This window comes from Pangasianodon hypophthalmus, chromosome 1 (assembly GCF_027358585.1).
Source record: "Pangasianodon hypophthalmus isolate fPanHyp1 chromosome 1, fPanHyp1.pri, whole genome shotgun sequence".
Classification (NCBI taxonomy): Eukaryota; Metazoa; Chordata; class Actinopteri; order Siluriformes; family Pangasiidae; genus Pangasianodon; species Pangasianodon hypophthalmus.
In genome coordinates, this window is record NC_069710.1 from 12,654,183 (window position 1) to 12,676,034 (window position 21,852).

The window sequence follows — 21,852 nt, forward strand, 5'->3', positions numbered from 1 at the left end:
TATAGCTCGACACGGACATGCATTCAAACCTTTCACACGCGTTAGAAAACGTGGCGCTGTAGTCACGAATCAGGTCGCGAATCAAATCGCTTGTTATTTCGGCAAGCCGCAAGATTCCGCTGTCACGGTGCTGGCAGAGAGGTGGCGCTATTCTCAGCCGACGGACCCGTTCAGGTCTCGCTTCCTGGTTAGAGATGTTCAAAATCTTATACGTATAGGTATATAAAGAAGAAATGTAATATATACATAGAAGACATACCGTTATTCAGTCATTGAGGAAACCTGCGCTTAAACAGAGGTCTAGTGGGACTCTGGCGCTCTCTCCGACATCGATCTGCTTCCTGATTCGGTTCTGGGCCGTTATCTCTGTTTTAAAAAAGAAGGCTCGTATCAAAAAAACGTATTTCACACACACGCGCACACACATATATAAAACACATCGTTAATCACGCATTGAGATCCACGACCCCCTTCCCTGGTTGAACACGCGGGTGACCATGTGGGTGATTCGACTGAATCTGTAGGGGATTAGAAGAAGAATGTCTAATGATTATATGTATGTATATATATATATATATATATGTGTATATATATATATGTATGTATATATATATATATATATATATATATATATAATATGTATGTATGTATATATATATATATATATATATATATATATATATATATATATATATATATATATGAATAATAAATTTTGAAATAAAAGACAAACCTGTAAATAACCGCTTCACTAGCGACGGTGTCTTACTGACTAATCTCCGTCTCTTCGCTCGCTGAGGCGTGTCACAGGCTTTTAAGATGGGTGTCACGCTCGCGACTTGCGGCCTCGGAGTTGTTGATATTTCTATTACGCCATTTCCGCTTCTCGGAGGAGAGGAGGGAACGCGGCGATCTCGCGAGATCGCTGGCGAAGCCCCAGTTAGAATCAAATCCAAATCATCGGCGAGACTGTCGCTTCCCGATCCTCTCGCAAATTCATCAGGATTAATTCCCCGTGTAAAATCGGTCACGCGTAGTTAAAAAAAAAAAAAAAAAAAAAAAAGTTTACCAGAACTAAATAGCAGAGGCCAAAAACAAAAAAACAGAGGTACGGTACCTGGATCCGTCTGAGTGAGGCTAATACCCTCTAGTTCTTCCGCTGTAACTTTATTAAAGAGAAAAACATATTTAAAAAAGTACAGAAGAGTTAAAATAAAAGAGAAATTAATAGAAAAGCTTACCCTGATACTCAGGCACCCGGTGAATTTCAGCTTGAACTTTTAAAGCTGAGAATACATAGTGTTTATTTAAACAATGTTTTTAAGAGAAAAGAAATACCTTATAATTTCAACAAGTTTTCTTACCATGAGCCATCATGTCGATCCCCGAATTTCTTCATTGGAAAATGTTAGTCCGTCTCGTTTCTTATATACCCTAAAGTTCTTTTCCCATCGAAACACCTGTCACAAGTTCTCTTAAAATATATTTTTTTGCATATAACAGATACTGTTTATGTTTAAAAAATAAAATATTAATAAAAAAAAAAACGAAAATCGCACGATACACAAGAAAAGGGGAAAAAAAAAGTTCATCACTACGACCATCAACTTTGACTAGCTTCAGATAAATCACTTATACACAGCAGTAACAAATAAATAATTTGTACATTGTGCATTAAATGTTCCCCGTATGCTTGTTGGTAAAAAGTGGCTAAATATAAATAGCCAGACTAACCTAACTGATGCTAAGCACTGGTTTTTTTTTTTTTTTTTTTTTTTTGCTAAACTCTTTCAATTGGGGAATTTTTGCTAGCTAGCTTTAATCCAAATTTATCCAAGATGTATTAAATATTAGCTAAAGTTTAAGACCGGAACGGCATGACACTAGCCGCCTGAAATCCGACCGCGTGCGGGCTGGATAATTTGCACGGGGCCCCAGACCAGGGGGTGAGAGAGAAAGGGGGTTGAAGCACGTGAACGGACCCCCGCACGGAGCACAGATGCGCGTGAACAGACCCACAAAAATTAGGGAGTGGGATCGGGGCGGGACATCTGGAAAAAAAGAAGAATCTCATCGGTCGAAAGGGGGGCGGGTGCGCTCCGGTGCGCTCTGATTGGATAAAAAGGGGAGGGACTTCGTGACGTGGCGCACTCTGATTGGACGAAACTGTCAAACTGCAGTTTGATGAAAGGGGGTTAGTTTTCTCTTATGACATTGGGAACCACTATCTACTGGCCTTTAAGTTGGCTCTGCAGGAGTGAAGGCACTAGCTGGAGGGTGCCAAGCACCAGTTTATAATTAGGACGGACCATAAAAAGGGATGGGCATCTTTCAATAATATTGTATTTGAATATTTGAGCTCATTAAAAAATTAAATATTGACATTGTGAAATTATTTTTTTTAATCATTAAGATTTTGTCACTGTTTCAGAACAAGCTTATAATTAGGCATACCTGTCAACCCTCCTGTTTTTCCTGGGATTCTCCCGTATTTTACCATTCTATCCCGCCATCATCCCATTTAAATATTTTCCCGTATTTCTCCCGTATTTTTAATCTTTCTATAAAAAAAATCCCACTGGGTGTAATTGATGTTTGCTACATTCGCCTCCGGTAAAGCAGGTGGCAGTACACAGAACATTAGCTTTAACATCTACAGAACTCACTCAAATGGCACCCGCCAATAAAACAAGTAGAAGAAGAATAGCGGTCGAAGAAGAAGAACAGCATCCCGAGGATGGAGGAACGTGAGAGAGATGGTGTTGGAGTACCTGCAAAAAAAAGGCAAAAACTTTGTGCAAGTATCTTAACATTAGGCTATATCCACAACAAGCTTACATTATTTACTGTGTTTTTTAGTTAAAAACATTAAGCAATGTATGTAAACAAAAAAGTACAGAACAAAAAATGTAAGCTCATGCAGACCGAACAACAAAGAAAGCAGACTGCCCCAATCAGTGTACAGAACATACATAAACGCTCAGCATATAATGGTTGTGTTTATATTGTTTCACATGTTCTTGTTGAGAAAAACAAGCATATCCACATGCTCGGGTGAAAGTCGCCTCCTTAGTCTGTTAACAATAAGTCTGGCTGCAGAGAAAACGCGTTCGGCACAGACGTGGGAGGGACACACAGATAACGGTTTGCTAAGCGACCAAGTTTGTTGAAGCGCTTTGTATTTTCTGTCCACCAATGAATCGGATCCTCATCTGGTGGAATACAGGGTCCATCAAGAACAGTTCCCACTCGTCTCGGCTAGACTCTGTAATCATCACCAAAACACTGGCTCAGCCTTCTCAGTGAAGAGCAGGCACCACATCATTGGTGTCCATCATTGGTGGCAACTTCATGTTGTCCTATAGGCCACGCACCTAAAAATACCATGATCTTCAAATAAACATCAACAGCTGTCTCTCCCTCTCTCTGATTAGCGGACAGCACGAGTACCGGGAGTGCAGCAAGTTGTTTCTGACAGAGACATGGTTGAACAGGAAAATACCTGACTGTTCAGTGGAACTAGCTGGCTTCTTGCTAGTTCGGGTGGACAAGGAGAAACAGAGTGGTAAGAAGTCAGGTGGAAGACTTGCAGTCTTGGTTAACTCCAAATGGTGTAACCCAGGGCATGTTAGATTTTGGAGATTTTAATCATGGTAAAATCTCAAAGACCTTGACCATTATTACCCAGTGTGTGACCTGCAACACTAGAGGGGATAAGACCTTGGACTTACTATATGCCAATATTAAGGAGGTGTACAGCACCACCGCCCTTTCCACCCTCGGGGGTGAAATCAGACCACTCAGACCATTGTCTGATACAGCTCACTCCTACAGCAAGCCTGTTGTTAGGAGATAGCCTATAACAACCGAACACTGCAGCTGTGGTATGTGGAGGCAGAGGAGGCCCTGATGGAGTGTTACAGGACAACTGCCTGGGAGCTGTTTCAGGAAGATCAAGGGGATGACATCGAGGGTCTCACTCGGTGTGTTACCGACTACATCAAGTTCTGTGAGGAGAGTGTTGTCCCCACCAAGAAGATCTGCTGCTTCCCCAATAACAAGCCTCGGATCAACAGAGACATCAAAGCCCTGCTGAACAGGAAGGAGAGCTTTCATGGTAGGAGACACTGAAGATGCCAAGAAGGGAATACAGAAGGAGCTGAGGAGGGCTAAAGACTGCTATAAGAACAGGATTGAGGGGAAGCTACAACAGAATGAGAGAGGTGTGTTGGAGTGAGGAGAATTACTGGCATGAAAAGGTCAGAAGGAACAGTTGAGGGGACAAAGGGCCGTGCCAATGAATTAAACCAGTTTTTCAACAGGGTGGCCTCACCAATGCAGGACAAACCTCCCTCCACCTCCTCAAATGTCCCTATTCACACCTCCAAAATGGCTGCCCCCATTCACACCCTGGCTACCTCCTCCTCTGCAGGCCTCCCTGTGGCACCACAAGATTGTGACACAACAGCTACAACCTGCCTCGTCTCACCAGCAGACAACACAACGACAGAGAACAACATCACAACATCTCCCACACCTAGGAAACAGCATCACCACCCCCACCTTATCCCCAACTACCCCAGTCATCACGATCATGACCAGCAAGGTGAGAAGGCAGCTCAATAAGACCCAGATTAACAAGGTTAGAGGACCTGATAACATCAAACCAAGGGTGCTTAAAATGTGTGCTGAGCAGCAGGCAGGAGCATTTTGGCATCTTTTTCACATCTCCTTGAGGCTGTAGTAAGATCTGGAAGACATCTTACATAGCCCCCATGCCCAAGAAAGGATGTCGTAGTGCTCTCAACGACTTCAGGCCTGTGGCCTGATACAGACACTCAACAGCTAAATGTCATTCCACAGATATTGCACATGTATATAAATACCAAGGATATTGCACATGTGTATATACACATATTGTTATGGGGCTAGGTGATAAGATGTTCAAAAAATGTCGCGCAGGCCCTGCTTGCCCGAGAGGACAATATATATGGTATGAGAGGAGCCAAGTGCGGAGACGGATCAAAAGACTCCGCCTAAAATGCAGCTGCCTAAGGCGGGACACAAACCACAGAGGTTGTGAACCACCAGCCGTAACGCTACCCACTGAGCTAATTTTATTGGATGGGATTTGTGAGTGTTGCAGTGCTTGTGAAACTGGATCAGGAAGTTAAATCTAATCTAACGGCTGAACTCAAAGCGCCGCTGCGCGGCGGAAAAACACAACTCAAAATTGGCCCTCCTTCTGGCCGAACTTAAAGGCACCAAATGAGACAAAATCTCTAACTTAAGATGGCTGAATCTTTATCTGGGAGTGAGGACTCTCAGTCTGTCCTCCTCTTTAGTTTTGTGCCACTTCCTCTTTAATCCTGATTTCCCTTTTCTTTCTTTCCCTCAATAATTTCTCTCCCTTTCTTTTTCTTTCTAAACATAAATATTTTATTTTATTTCTTTTCTTCTCTTCTTTTTTTTTTTTTTTTTTTTGGTTTTTTTTACATATCAAAATCACCAATCAGAGTAGCGTGGCGCTGCTCTGTTACCTGGCACAGATCAATGTCCGCACGCAGAGTGAGACAATCAGAGGGCTTATATAGAGGCGCGGCCATGTGCTGCACGTTTACGCTGATTACCTTGTTGAGATCGCCGCGCTATAAAAGCCCGTGCAGGTGGCCGCGGATCTGCCTGAGAAGGCACCTGCCGCGTTACACATATACAAATAGAACTCTAGCATATGTACATATATACATTTTATTGTTTCTATAATTATTTCTCTTTATCTTATTTTATATTTTATACAACTTCTGATGTATAATTATTTATGGAAATTCTTTTCTTTGATGTTGCTCTTCCAACTGATGCTGCTGTGTCAACCTGAATTAATTTAAGGTATTATTTCCAAAAACATGCCTTATAGTATGTAAGGGAGATGTTGGTTTGATATAATTAGGTCAAAAGATCACTGATGTAAATAGATTTATTTATTTTCTTAATAAATATAGTATAAAATCAGAGAAAACAAAACATCAATACAGTATGCCAGGGACATTTTTGTCTGTGATTTGACATTGTTGACATCAAGCCTACTTAATTTCTCTCTCTGTCTTTTGCTCTTTCACTCTCTTTCTCTCTCTCTCTCTCTGTCTTGATTACATTACATTTGTAGTGCATTCCTGTGCACATTTAGGTAGTGTCAGTAGCAAATGTGCGAACAGGTATACTGACAGACGGTTTAATGTAGTCTTTCATCTGGTTGTGATTGTTTTTATAATAATTGCTTTTGACACCCTGAAGGGAAGAACGGAATGCCGAATGTCACAAGACAAATATTAAAACAACTTTGATTTTGAGATCCATCTTTTCAGACTTAGGACAACTGAGGGACTCATACACAACTATTACAAAAGGTGCAAACATTCACTGATTCTCAAGAAGGCAACACAATACATTAAGAGCCAGAAGGGTGTAAAATTTTGAACAGGATGATCGGTGTCATAGTTTAACCGCTCAGGACAAACAAGGGATTCATATATATATATATATATATATATATATATATATATATCAATTCAGTTCAATTTTATTTGTATAGCACTTTTAACAATGGACGTTGTCACAAAGCAGCTTTACAGAAATAAATGGATTCACAAATATATTGTAAATATTTGAATTTCACTGTGAATTTATCCCTAATGAGCAAGCCAGTGGTGACGATGGCAAGGAAAAACTCCCTGAGATGATATGAGGAAGAAACCTTGAGAGGAACCAGGCTCAAAAGGGAACCCATCCTCATCTGGGTGCAACGGATAGTGCGATTATAAATAAATCCCTTCTATTATTGTGTACTATATGGACAAACAGTGCAATTGTGCAACCAATAAATTCATCTCAGTTTTCGCAAGAAGTCCAGCTGGTTAAAATCTATCCACTGTCCACTGATGGAGTCCTGAGTATGAAGCTGCTCGTGGCAACTGCAGCCCCAAAGCCACTACAGCAATCGCAGTCCCAAGCCATTACAGTACGGCTCCCCATATGTGATCCCCAAGCCATCTCCACAGCCCCCAGGTGGCACCATCTCCAGCAATCCAAACAGTTCTTCAGGCCGTCCATATGGGGTGAACTCAACCGATGAGAACTCCAGCCAGAAGTAGGGCATCAGGATGGGTCAAGCAGCGAGGAGGAGCAGAAGGGGCATCAGGATGGGTCAGGCAGCGAGGAGGAGCAGAAGGGGTCAGGATCTCTGGCATCTCAGAAGTAGCATGTGTAGCTCGAAAGAGAGCATATATATATATATATATATATATATATATATATATATATATATATATATATATATATATATAAATACAGTCAGGTCCAGAAGTATTTGTGCAATGATGGAGTTTTTGTGATTTTGCCTTTATACACCACCACAATGGATTTGAAATAAAACAATCAAGATGTAAGTGTAGACGTTCAGCTTTATTTTAAGAGGTTCCACAAAAATATGGCATTTACCATTTAGGAATTATAGCCATTTTAAGCAAAGTACTTCCATTTGCAGGGGCTCAAAGTTATTTAGACAATTGACTGACAAGAAGTTCATTGACCAGGTGCGGTCCATTCCCAAAAACAACAGAAATCTATAAGAGAGATAGCAAAAACCTTAGGTGTGGCCAAATCAGCAGTTGGGTACATTCTTTAAAAGAAAGAAAGCACTGGTGAGCTCAACAACATCGAAAGGCCTGGAAGACCATGGAAGACAACTAAAGTGGATGATCGCACATTCCTTTCATTGGTGAAGAAAAACCCCTTCACAACATCAACAGAAGTGAAGAATACTCTGGAGAAGGTAGGCGTATCGTCGTCAAAAACTACAATCAAGAGATGCCTTCACAAATGTAAATACAAAGGGTTTACAACAAGGTGCAAACCACTGGTAACATTCAAGAACAGGAAAGCCAGATTAGACTTTGCCAGAAAACATCTAAAAAAGCCTCCCATGTTCTGGAATAAGATTCTTTGGACTGATGAAACCAAGATTAACTTGTACCAGAATGATAGGAAGAGAAAAGTATGGTGAAAGAAAGAAACAGCTCATGATCCAAAGTATACCACATCATGTGTCAAACATGGTGGAGGCAGTGTTATGGCATGGGCATGTATGGCTGCCAATAGAATGGGCTCACTGGTGTTTATTGATGATGTGATGAATTCTGAGGTGTATAGGGCTAAAATTCAGCCAAATGCTACAAAATTGATAGGACGCAGCTTCACAGTGCAGGTCGATAATGACCCTAAACATATTGCAAAAGCAACTCAAGACTTTTTGAGGGCAAAGAAATGAAATATTCTTCAATGGCCAAGTCAGTCGCCTGATCTCAACCCAATAGAGCATGCTTTTCACTTACTGAAGATAGGACTGAAGGCAGAAAGACCCACAAACAAGCAGCAACTGAAGGTGGCTGCAGTGAAGGCCTGGCAAAGCATCTCCAGGGAGGAAACTCAGAATTTGAGTTTTGAGAACATGGGGTCCAGACTTCAGGCAGTCATTGACTGCAAAGGATTTTCATCCAAGTATTAAAATTATGGTTATATTTACAATTATGTCACTTTGTCCAAATACCTTTGAGCCCCTGAAAATGGAGGTACTTTGTTGAAAATGGCTGTAATTCCTAAATGGTAAATGCCATATTTTTGTAGAACCTATTAAAATAAAGCTGAAAGTCTACACTTCGATCACAGCTTGATTGTTTTATTTCAAATCCATTGTGGTGGTGTATAAAGGCAAAATCACAAAAACTCCACCATTGTCCAAATACTTCTGGACCTGACTGTGTGTAATATATATATATATATATATATATATATATATATATATATATATATATAATTACAGTTGAGGTCAAAAGTTTACATCCCCCTTTCAGAATCTGCAAAATGTTTATTTTACCAAAATAAGAGGGATCATACAAAATGCATGTTATTGTTTATTTAGTGCTGACCTGAATAAGATATTTCACATAAAAGATGTTTACATATAGTCCACAAGAGAAAATAATAGTTGAATTTATAAAAATGACCCCGTTCAAAAGTTTACATACCCTTGATTCTTAATACTGTGTTGTTACCTGAATGATCCACAGCTGTGTTTTTTTGTTTACTGATAGGTGTTCAGAGAGTCCCTTGTTTGTCCTGAACAGTTAAACTGCCTGCTGTTCTTCAGAAAAATCCTTCAGGTCCCACAAATTCTTTGGTTTTCCAGCATTTTTCGTGTATTTGAACCCTTTCCAACAATGACTGTATGATTTTGAGATCCATCTTTTCACACTGAGGACAACTGAGGGACTCGTATGCAACTATTACAGAAGGTTCAAACATGCATTAAGAGCCGGGGGGTAAAAACTTTTGAACAGAATGGAGATGTGTACATTTTTCTTATTTTGCCTAAATATCGTATTTTTTCATTTAGTACTGCCCTTCAGAGGCTACAGAAGATAGTTACATGTTTCCCAGAAGACAAAATAAGTTAAATTTACCCTGATCTTCAATTTCAAAAAGTTTTCACCCCCGGCTCTTAATTCATGGTTTTTCCTTCTGGAGCATCAGTGAGCATTTGAACCTTCTGTAATAGTTGCATATGAGTCCCTCAGTTGTCCTCAGTGTGAAAAGATGGATCTAGACAGTAAGAGAAAGAAAACAGTGGTTACCCGGTCCCCAGACACGCTGTCATCTGGTCCTCTGCCACCCGGGATGCGAATCCCACGACACCTGGCGCTGGCAGGCGGCTACAGCTCTTCCCCTTTTCAGGCGGACGGCAGTGACTCATCCCCACCAACACAGTTGTGTGTTGCACCTTGGTCCTGGAGAAAAGACATTTCATTCCAATGTAGACAGGCTATATAGAAGAATGACAATAAAAACCCACTTCAATTCAATTCAGTTCAATTCAATTTTTTTGTATAGCGCTTTAAACAATGGGCATTGTCACAAAGCAGCTTTACAGAAATAAAGACATTCAAGATATAAATTTTAACTTGACACTTGACATGTTTGCAACTTGCCTGACTAATTTCCAGGAACATCATCAGAAAGCAAGAAATGAAAGAAAGGTGCATGAGTAAAAACAAAACTATAAAACAAGTAAAACACGTTATGAAACTTACAGCTACACCTAGTCATTAAAAGTGAACCAGCAACTTTTGAAAAACAACTGAGCAACAAAAGATGTTAAATGCCATTAAAAGTTGCTAATTTTGCCTTGTAAGCAATCTGACAAGAAATATATAAAACCTGCTAGTGATGTAAGGAAAAAAAAGCAAAATGAAATTATTTATGAAATGCAGGTGACACAAATCATAAAAATAATTCAGAAAGGTCAAAAACAGATCACTGTAGAAAGAACATGACAACTGCCTTCAGGTATGTAGGTGGGGGTTTGCCCATTTTTGGCTTTGTAGGTGAGTATCTATCTCTCCTCCTGCCAACTGTTAAAAGATGATTGGCTGACAATCAATATAAAACGAATAGGCTTTATTTTCTCCACGGCAGCCGCCAGCACAAAATAAGAGAGGAGGAAGTGGTGAGTGTCTTCTACGGTTTTTGCACCTTTAATGGGCTTTTTTTTGCAAATAATCTAATTATGACTACACTCATCAGCAGTCTTAGCAGTGAGCTTGTGGGTGTCCATTTAGCCAACCGCTAAAGTTAGCTTTGTTTTCATATTTGTCTGTCTATAATGTCTGTCTATAGAGGTTATCTAAAGTATTGCTAGTTAGTGTACATTACATAGCAACTCGAGTAAAATCAATGTTTACTGCTATAAGGAGTTATGATGTTACATGATGTTAGCTATCCATATTTGTACCAAATTATACTACATGCTTAAACATGAAGAATAACATCAGAAGACAGTATTAAATATTTTCTCACAATCGTATGCTTCACCCCTCTGTTGTCAGTTGAGAATTCTCAATAGCTTTGTGTTTGATCCACTGCTGCTGGGTTGTTTCGCTGTCACGGTCCAGTGTCATAATTCAACCAAACAATGGTTTCTAATGTTGTGTTAACTACACAAACACTGGGTGAACTTAATAAATAACTGATCTCAATTCATAGAAGTAAAAAAAAAAAAAACACGGAAGATTTTTTATAGTGTATATTATGTAAATGTGACTTTATATTAGCTTATTGCTTACTGTAAATATCTCAGTCATTAAACATTAAACTACTACTACTAATAATAATAACAATAATAAGTCTACTGTGCTCACACTGATTTTTTTTTCTCATTTTACAGGTTTGCTGGAGGAACACATACACTATGTTGCTGGAATATTTTAAATATATATTTTATAAATTACTTCATTTTATACCTTTTTTTCAGTTTGCATCTTTAATATATATTTTGAAATTAAGGTCTACCCAACTCTATATTAAACATTTTTATTTGAATGCACATAATTATTTATTTAATATTAAATCAGATCCACCTTGGCGTACAGAGGATATAATGCAGAAATGTTTAGATAGACTAGAATCTACGAACGGCCCTGTAGTTTACAAAAGTGGAGAAATTCAAGAATACGGTCCCAGCATGGGGCTGGTGTTTCCAAAGGAAAGACCATGCAAAATAGAAATTAGAAATTATACCGAAAAAAGCATTACAGATGGTCTTGGCTGTTATTATGGTTATGGTCATGTCTTGACTGCCTTACATGTTATTAAGGACACAGGTCCAGGGAAGTGTAAAATACTCATTGCTTTCACTACTGGAGAGATTATGTTGGTCTATAAGGCTGACTTTACAGAATCTTTTAACATTGGCACAGACAGAGATCTGGCTTTTATTAAATTACTTGGCGATACTAGTCCGCTTGGCGATGGTTTACAGAATCAGATTGGTAAAGTCAGTGAAACTGAAAGTGTAGATATTTACCCCTTAGGCCCCGATGGGAATTTTCTGAAGAAGAAGGGTAAAATCTGTTATCCAAATTTAAGCATGAAGGCACAAATGTATACTGAGGAATTTATAATATCTGTAGCAGGTAAACCTGGAGACAGTGGCTCACCTGTTTACAATACTAAGGGTGAACTGATTGGCATATATCGAGGCATCTTTACACACCCTGAATGTGAATATGGTCGTTGTTCTAAAATTTCTCCACAGTTTTTACTCTGGATCCAAACAAGTTATTGTAGTTTTACCTTTTGTAATGCAACCTCTGACTTACAAAAAACTGACTCCTGCTTGGTTGACATTAATTGATTTTAGTCTATCTAATCTATTTAACATTTTAATGTATTAACCTTTAAATATTATAACCATTTAGTTTTTTAACTTTTAAATTAATAAATCATGGATAAATCTTAGGTCTCATGTGACTGTTCCCAAAATTTTGAGCAAATGGGCCCAGGCACCCCTGAATATGGCCACTTTTTAAAAAATTCTCCACAGTTTAGACCAGCGTCTTAACAAAATAGTCACATGTTACAGATTTCTTTCATGGTAGGTCCTTTTTTTCTATCTATTTTTTGATCTCATGGCAAACTGTTTCTCTCCCTTTCTGTCTTAGGTTGCCAAGCCTGAGTATTGATTGTGTGTGTGTGTGTGTGTGTGTGAGTGAGTCAAAGTGAGCCACTGGGGCCAACCTTGTTTTTTTCTGTTTCATTTTTGTTTTCTGCCAGACTGAGAAATAAAAGCTAACATACAAGCGCAACCTGAGTCCGCTGAGTCTCACCTACTGACAGAGAAAGTTTACCACACTGGTGCCAAAACCTGAGAGATGAGTGCACAATGAAAGCCATGTGGACGAATCCCCTGATGCAGATCATCCAGCCTCTAGCCAGCCTCTAGCCATCCTCTTGCCAGCCTCTAGGATGCAAGAACAGCAGCATCAGGGTCTCATGGGTCTGCAGCAACAACAGCAGGAAATCCTTGCTAAAATCCTGGAGGAGCAAGCTGCGGACCAAGCCGTCATCCTGAGCCTGCTGGCATGAGCCCATCCCTAAACTCTTTCTCACTGGCCAGAATGACACCCCAGGATGATGTCAAGGTGTACCTGGAGATGTTCGAGATTAACGCCTCAGCATGTGGCTGGCCAAGATTGGGGACTGTGCATTCAAGTCCACCTGAACAGAGGCATGGCTGCTTTGCAGTGGCTCACTTTGGTTCACACATCGTTCACACACACACACACACACACACACACAGAACACTCAGGCTTGGCTCACTAAGAGAGAAAGAGGGACTGCACAGCTTGTTAAGGGGAGAGTTCTCCTTTATTCACATTTGACCTTTTCTAAGCACTTAGGGTGATTTCTAGGCACCTCAGACAGTTTTTATATCAATTGCTTAAACAATTTGTTAATCTTTTCATGCATAAATTATTTATAGCCATATCCAGATTCATTTATGTTTTCTCTTTTTTACATAAAATTTTTGAGTCTGTGTAAATATTACTTATATTAAAAAGTAAATGGATTGTCAATGAGTAAAAACAGCTAAAACAGTATGCCTGAAATGAAAAAAAAAAATTGTCCAAAATTTTTAACATTTAAGTCTTAAAATATGTAATGTTAAAGACCAAAAAATTTTCTTTTAGAAAATATCATTTCTGAACATACAAAAAGATCTTCCAAAAAATAATTAAAAAAAATAAATAAATAAATAAAAAATAATTTTAAAAAACCTTGTTTTTAAAAACCCAAGGTTACCAGTGGAGTCTAATTAAAATTTAATTTAAACTAATTAAAATAAAGATATAGACAACTCAGTTAGTATACTTAGAGTCATAAATTAATCTTATTATAATATATTTTTCAAAAAAAAAAAAAAGAAATTCTTAAAACTGACTGAGGTGACTAGAAATCGCCAAATAAATATTTAGAACTGCTCAAATAATAAATAAGGTGAACTTCCCCTTTATTATATAACCAAAAGTAAAAGTTACTTGCATCAAGTAATTGGATTATTATTATTATTATTATTATTATTATTATTATTATTATTATTATTATTATTATGATCCTCTGGTAACCACTTCCTCCTCCATCTTACCTGATGGCTGCCCAGGGTGAGGTGCCCAAAATAAGGTAAGTTTAGTTTTAAATCAAACACCTTCTGACAAGCACTGTGGTATAAAATTAATAATCTGTTGTCTCACTCTCACACAGATACACTAAAGATTGGCATTTTACAAGAAAAGAAAATCTCACCCTTGCTTCACTGGATAGAGGATGCCTGGATACTGTAGATTTGTGCTCACAAAATGCTGCTGTAATCGTCATCACTTTAGTACAGTTTGTCATTACTCTTCTACATCTGTGTACCGTAATGATTTGTAATTGCACTATCCAGTGTCACCCACAAGAGGATGGGTTCCCTTTTGAGTCTGGTTCCTCTCAAGGTTTCTTCCTCATGTCATCTCAGGGAGTTTTTCCTTGCCACCGTGGCCTCTGGCTTGCTCACTAGGGATCTAAATCTACATCCAGAATTCTGTAACAAAATATCCATTGAAAAAGAAGAATGTACGAATAAAATTAAACTTTGAAATGAACTGAACTGGTATGATTCTAACACTAGATGGTATGTCGTATGGTATAAAATGGCATCTTCTCATGACAAAACTCTGGGTCAGAAGGAATATCGTTTGCTGGAAATCTACAAAGCTATCTGACTGATTGAACTGAATAGATTAATGATACGTTTAAAATATCATTCACTGCTAGCATATGCAAGTTTGTCCTAATGCACCTGAGAACTAAGCTCCCATAATCTCAGCTTTGATGTACTGTATTATCCATTTTCCAACCCAAGATACTGACAGGTTAGAACCTGACCAGCCATTTTCAAAATGCAGCACAAATATCAAGATCAGGGGGGAAAAAAAACACAAGTATAGAAGAGCTACATTGTGGCTTCACAAACATTCATCTAAAGTATATATATATATATATATATATATATTATATCTGAATAAATACATTGGCAGCACTAATTAGCAAGAAATGAAAGAAAGGTGCATGAGTAAAAACAAAACTATAAAACAAGTAAAACACGTTATGAAACTTATAGCTGCTCCTAGTCATTAAAAAGTGATCCAACAACTTGTCAAGAACAACTGAGCAGTAAGAGATGTTAAATGCCATTAAAAGTTGCTAACTTCAGCGATCTGAAAAGAGATATATAAAACCCGCTAGTGATGTAAGAAAAAAAATTATTTATGAAATGCAGGTGACAGAAATCATAAAAATACTTCAGAAAGGTCAAAAACAGATCACTGTAGTTAGTATATCACCTGTTTCAGTGCTTTATAGTCAAAAACAACCTCAAAAACATCTTCATGCTAGTACAGATAAGTGTAAGAATATTACAGCAAGAAAACACACAACTGAAGAGATTTTTTTAATGTTGATGAAGAAGTGTGTCTATAGTGTTCTTTTGAAGACAGTCAGTTTCTTGGCAGTTCTCCAGTTCATTCCACTACCTGCATGCCAGCACAGAGCCTTGATTAAAGTCCTCCTTGTAAGCTTAGATGAGTCAAGTCATTCCGTGCCAGAGGCTTGAAAGAACATGACAACTGCCTTCAGGTATGTAGGTGGGGGTTTGCCCATTTTTGGCTTTGTAGGTGAGTATCTATCTCTCCTCCTGCCATCTGTTAAAAGATGATTGGCTGACAATCGATATAAAACGAATAGGCTTTATTTTCTCCACGGCAGCCGCCAGCACAAAATAAGAGAGGAGGAAGTGGTGAGTGTCTTCTACGGTTTTTGCACCTTTAATGGGCTTTTTTTGCAAATAATCTAATTATGACTACACTCATCAGCAGTCTTAGCAGTGAGCTTGTGGGTGTCCATTTAGCCAACCGCTAAAGTTAGCTTTGTTTTCATATTTGTCTGTCTATAACGTCTGTCTATAGAGGTTATCTAAAGTATTGCTAGTTAGTGTACATTACATAGCAACTCGAGTAAAATCAATGTTTACTGCTATAAGGAGTTATGATGTTACATGATGTTAGCTATCCATATTCATACCAAATTATACTACATGCTTAAACATGAAGAATAACATCAGAAGACAGTATTAAATATTTTCTCACAATCGTATGCTTCACCCCTCTGCTGTCAGTTGAGAATTCTCAATAGCTTTGTGTTTGATCCACTGCTGCTGGGTTGTTTCGCTGTCACGGTCCAGTGTCATAATTCAACCAAACAATGGTTTCTAATGTTGTGTTAACTACACAAACACTGGGTGAACTTAATAAATAACTGATCTCAATTCATAGATGTAAAAAAAAAAAAAAACAGAAGATTTTTTATAGTGTATATTATGTAAATGTGACTTTATATTAGCTTATTGCTTACTGTAAATATCTCAGTCATTAAACATTAAACTACTACTAATAATAATAATAACAATAATAATAAGTCCCCTGTGCTCACACTGATTTTTTTTTCTCATTTTACAGGTTTGCTGGAGGAACACATACACTATGTTGCTGGAATATTTTAAATATATATTTTATCAATTATTTCATTTCATACCTTTTTTTCAGTTTGCATCTTTAATATATATTTCGAAATTAAGGTCTACCCAACTCTATATTAAACATTTTTATTTGGATGCACATAATTATTTATTTAATATTAAATCAGATCCACCTTGGCGTACAGAGGATATAATGCAGAAATGTTTAGATAGACTAGAATCTACGAACGGCCCTGTAGTTTACAAAAGTGGAGAAATTCAAGAACACGGTCCCAGCATGGGGCTGGTGTTTCCAAAGCAAAGACCATGCAAACTAATCATTAATACAGATACAGGAAAGTTTATTCCAAATGGACTTGGCTGTTATTATGGTTATGGTCATGTCTTGACTGCCTTACATGTTATTAAGGACACAGGTCTAGAGAAGTGTGAAATACTCATTGCTTTCACTACTGGAGAAATTATGTTGGTCTATAAGGCTGTCTTTACGAAATCTTGTAACAGTGACACAGACAGAGATCTGGCTTTTATTAAATTACTTGGCGATACTAGTCCGCTTGGCGATGGTTTACAGAATCAGATTGGTAAAGTCAATGAAACTGAAAGTGTATATTTTTACTCCTCAGGCCCCGATGGGAATTTTCTGAAGCAAGAGGGTAAAATCTGTCGTCCAAATTTAAACATGAAGGCACAAATGTGTACTGAGGAATTTATAATATCTGTAGCAGGTAAACCTGGAGACAGTGGCTCACCTGTTTACAATACTAAGGGTGAACTGATTGGCATATATCGAGGCATCTTTACACACCCTGAATGTGAATATGGTCGCTGTACTAAAATTTCTCCACAGTTTTTACCCTGGATCCAAACAAGTTATTGTAGTTTTACCTTTTGTAATGCAACCTCTGACTTACAAAAAACTGACTCCTGCTTGGTTTGACATTAATTGATTTTAGTCTATCTAATATATTTAATATTTAAATGTATTAACCTTTAAATAGTTTTTTAACTTTTAAATTAATAAATCATGGATAAATCTTAGGTCGCATGTAACTGTTGTTCCCAAAATTTTGAGCAAATGGGCCCAGGCACCCCTGAATATGGCCACTTTTTAAAAAATTCTCCACAGTTTAGACCAGCGTCTTAACAAAATAGTCACACGTTACAGATTTCTTTCATGGTAGGTCCTGTAGGACCACAAAAAATATTTTTTTCTATCTTTCTTCATTTTTTAATCTTATGGCAAACTGTTTGTCTCCCTTTCTGTCTTAAGTTACCAAGCCTGAGTATTGTGTACGTGTGTGTGTGTGAGTGAGTCAAAGTGTGCCACTGTTATTTTCTGTTTTCTCCGTTTTTTTCTGTTTCATTTTTGTTTTCTGCCAGACTGAGAAATAAAAGCTAACATACAAGCACAACCTGAGTTCTCTGAGTCTCACCTACTGACAGTTTACCACACTGGTGCCAAAACCTGAGAGATGAGTGCACAACGAAAGCCATGTGAACGAATCCCCTGATGCAGATCATCCAGCCTCTAGCCAGCCTCTAGCCATCCTCTTGCCAGCCTCTAGGATGCAAGAACAGCAGCATCAGGGTCTCATGGGTCATGGTGTACCTGGAGATGTTCGAGATTAACGCCTCAGCATGTGGCTGGCCAAGATTGGGGACTGTGCATTCAAGTCCACCTGAACAGAGGCATGGCTGCTTTGCAGTGGCTCACTTTGGTTCACACATCGTTCACACACACACACACACACACACAGAACACTCAGGCTTGGCTCACTAAGAGAGAAAGAGGGACTGCACAGCTTGTTAAAGGGAGAGTTCTCCTTTATTCACATTTGACCTTTTCTAAGCACTTAGGGTGATTTCTAGGCACCTCAGACAGTTTTTATATCAATTGCTTAAACAATTTGTTAATCTTCTCATGCATAAATTATTTATAGGAATATCCAGATTCATTTATGTTTTCTCTTTTTTACATGTATGCCTGAAATGAAAAAAAAAAATTGTCGAAAATTTTTAGCATTTAAGTCTTAAAATATGTAATGTAAAAGACCAAAAATTTTTTTTAGAAAATATAATTTCTGAACATACAAAAAAGTTCTTCTCAAAAATAACACTAATTAAAAAATTTTTTTTTTTAAATTTGCTTTTAAAAACCCAAGGTTATCAGTGAGGTCTAATTAAAATTTAATTTAAACTAATTAAAATAAAGATATAGACAACTCAGGTAGCATACTTAGAGTCATAAATTCATCTTATTATAATATATTTTGCAAAAGAAAAAAAAACTGAAACTGTATGTTTTGACCTAAAATCTGACTGAGGTGACTAGAAATTGCCAAATAAATATTTAGAACTGCTCAAATGTGAAATAAGGTGAACTTCCCCTTTATTATATAACCAAAAAGTAAACAACAGGCATGTCTGTTATTTGCATCAAGTAATTGGATTATTATTATTATTATTATTATTATTATTATTATTATTATCCTCTGGTAACCACTTCCTCCTCCATCTTACCTGATGGCTGCCCAGGGTGAGGTGCCCAAAATAAGGTAAGTTTAGTTTTAAATCAAACACCTGCTGACAAGCACTGTGGTATAAAATTAATAATCTGTTGTCTCACTCTCACACAGATACACTAAAGATGGGTTCCCTTTTGAGTCTGGTTCCTCTCAAGGTTTCTTCCTCATGTCATCTCAGGGAGTTTTTCCTTGCCACCGTGGCCTCTGGCTTGCTCACTAGGGATCTAAATCTACATCCAGAATTCTGTAACAAAATATCCATTGAAACAGAAGAATGTACGAATAAAATTAAACTTTGAAATGAACTGAACTGGTATGATTCTAACACTAGATGGTATGTCGTATGGTATAAAATGGCATCTTCTCATGACAAAACTCTGGGTCAGAAGGAATATCGTTTGCTGGAAATCTACAAAGCTATCTGACTGATTGAACTGAATAGATTAATGATACGTTTAAAATATCATTCACTGCTAGCATATGCAAGTTTGTCCTAATGCACCTGAGAACTAAGCTCCCATAATCTCAGCTTTGATGTACTGTATTATCCATTTTCCAACCCAAGATACTGACAGGTTAGAACCTGACCAGCCATTTTCAAAATGCAGCACAAATATCAAGATCAGGGGAAAAAAAAAACACAAGTATAGAAGAGCTACATTGTGGCTTCACAAACACTCAACTAAAGAAGGCACTAATTAATCACAATATATTTTAATCTAAAGATTATCTAAGTATACTTAAATATAAAGGCTCTACATACTGACACAAATCATGATAATGACATTTTTAATTATTAGAAATCTGAATCATTAATTATAACATTTCAGCTGCAAGTAATAATAATATTATTATTATATTTATTTTTCTTAGTGATTATTTTACAGTTAAAAATGATGGTCCTGCAGTATCAGAAATTGTCCACTAGGGGGCACTGTATACAGCGTAATAAACGTACATTAAACATTTACATAAACATTAAATGTAACTATAAAGGGATAAAAATGTCGAACATTAATTAATATAACAATTATTAAGAAAAAACAAGAAGAGATTTTAGCTGTTTGTAATATTTCTGCGTAAATTGGCACTTATACAGTACATGCAACTTCAATGTTTCTAGAAATATGGCACAAAAATTAATCTCTACTTTTTCAAATGACCTTTCATATTCGAATTATAATATCAGTCATTATCCTAAATAACATTTTTGCACCCTTTGTGACATTTTGATCTCTCGGTAAGTGTGAATTCAATGTAAATTCTTTTGTGATACAACAGAGATGAAAGAGGTAGTTTATGTAATTTGTGTTCATGGGTGTTTTATATATGTTAGGTTGCGGTGGATGGAGTATTATCACTTGTCCTGTGACATCAACACATCGATGAGCATCATGTCAGTGTTTCAGCTGCAGATCAGGATACACTTCATTACTCTTTAATCAGCACCTGCTGTGCACCTACTCCATTACTAGAGTCAGCAGAGTTAATTACTGCATAAATGAGAAAAAACATTAATAAACAAAATAATATTAATGACTGAGATGGTAGATATAAGAGAAATAAATAACATGCTCTATATACAATTTACAAGGCAATACTGACAGCATGATAATAAAAATCCTCACCAAAAAAAAAAAGCACATTTATATTTATACTAAAATACATACCTTTCCTTTTAGTTTTAATATAGTTGATGAATAATCAGTGATAGCTTCTAAATAATATGCTTTAATACAAATAACAATCTGGAATAATAATCTGGCAGTGTAAGATTTTAACTGATTTCTTGATTTAATTATTAAATAAAAGTCATGTTAGGTCTACACCATTACACATCCTGCTTTAATAAATTCAAAATTGGTAATCATTGGCAAACTGGTGTGGTATAAGTGGAATAAAACACTTCAGGATGTGCTGTTATTGGAAAACAATCAACTTTGCATCAGGCTGCATCACATCATCCCATAATATCACCCATTGTTTTTCTAAAACAGCATGAACCTAAAGTTTTTTTCCTTGTGTATTTTTTTTTATTCCAGTAAAACTCATAACACAATTTGATATGCAAATAATAACAATGGATCTATGAATATGCAAATAGGTCTATGACATCATCTGTCGAATTCTTGTGACTTTTTTGAGCATGAGTTACCCTACTTCGAGACTAGCAAGCGACAAAGTGACAGGTGACCTTTCATTTTCTACGTACTAATGCAACAAGGAGCTGTGATTTCATCGACAGTGGCAAGCGGCAAAGTGACAACACAACAACCAACTTGTGCGCTGAGGTGTTCTGAAATGCAGTTTTTCTATAGTACAGTAAACAACGCATTCGAGTGATTCCTCAGACCAATCCTATAATGTGTGTGGTTCCCCTTTTTTTTTAAGTTACCCTTTTGACAACTTTAATTCCTAATTACGATTAGCTCCTGTTTACTATTTGACTCGTAAAAATGGAAGAAAATCTTATATCCATGGTTTCATCTTCATCCTGTCATATACGTCCTCGAATTAGGAAGAAGCAGAGATCGTTTGTGCCTCTGGCGAGTTTACTGTAGGTAGCTAGTACGGCTAGCTATCAGCCGTTGAAGATAATATGAAACCTGCCACAACACGTAAATCAAACTTACATACATTTTAAACAAATTTGGTGTGTATAAAGCATACAGTGGGCTGTAGGCTATTTATTTTGACTGTTTGAAAAACAAAACCCGCTCACAAGCCACGCCCACAAACAACAATGTTAGTGGAGGCAAACTACAAGCCACTTGAGAGATGTCCAACACAATAGTGAGAATAGCCCAACAGCACTAGGACCCAGAAGTGTCCTTGCTAGTAGGCTTCTCTCTGTGTATA

At 37.4% G+C, this 21,852-nt stretch overlaps 2 protein-coding genes and 1 long non-coding RNA gene across 4 annotated transcripts; 2 read left to right on the plus strand and 1 right to left on the minus strand.

Moving 5' to 3' along the window:
• Window positions 1-1,067: 1,067 nt before the first annotated feature.
• LOC128318719 (uncharacterized) lies at window positions 1,068-2,106 on the minus strand. Its single transcript, XR_008302182.1, has 3 exons — window positions 1,365-2,106; window positions 1,242-1,286; window positions 1,068-1,165 (listed from the first exon to the last, which is right to left on the minus strand). It is a non-coding gene; the product is annotated as an uncharacterized LOC128318719 (long non-coding RNA).
• Window positions 2,107-10,433: 8,327 nt separating this feature from the next.
• On the plus strand, window positions 10,434-14,534 carry LOC117595685 (uncharacterized). Of its 2 annotated transcripts, XM_053236034.1 has the most exons (4): window positions 10,434-10,558; window positions 11,276-12,484; window positions 12,664-14,070; window positions 14,152-14,534. In XM_053236034.1, the coding sequence occupies exon 2, from the start codon at window positions 11,300-11,302 to the stop codon at window positions 12,242-12,244; it is 945 nt and encodes a 314-aa protein (XP_053092009.1). In that variant the 5' UTR covers window positions 10,434-10,558; window positions 11,276-11,299; the 3' UTR covers window positions 12,245-12,484; window positions 12,664-14,070; window positions 14,152-14,534. The 2 variants fall into 2 exon arrangements, with proteins under 2 accessions (XP_053092009.1, XP_053091770.1); XM_053235795.1 differs by having other exon boundaries at window positions 11,276-14,070.
• An 889-nt stretch (window positions 14,535-15,423) lies between these two features.
• On the plus strand, window positions 15,424-19,298 carry LOC113534207 (uncharacterized). Its single transcript, XM_053232912.1, has 3 exons — window positions 15,424-15,727; window positions 16,446-19,023; window positions 19,105-19,298. Exon 2 carries the CDS (start codon window positions 16,470-16,472, stop codon window positions 17,403-17,405), a length of 936 nt encoding a protein of 311 aa, XP_053088887.1. The 5' UTR covers window positions 15,424-15,727; window positions 16,446-16,469; the 3' UTR covers window positions 17,406-19,023; window positions 19,105-19,298.
• The last annotated feature ends 2,554 nt before the right edge of the window (window positions 19,299-21,852 follow it).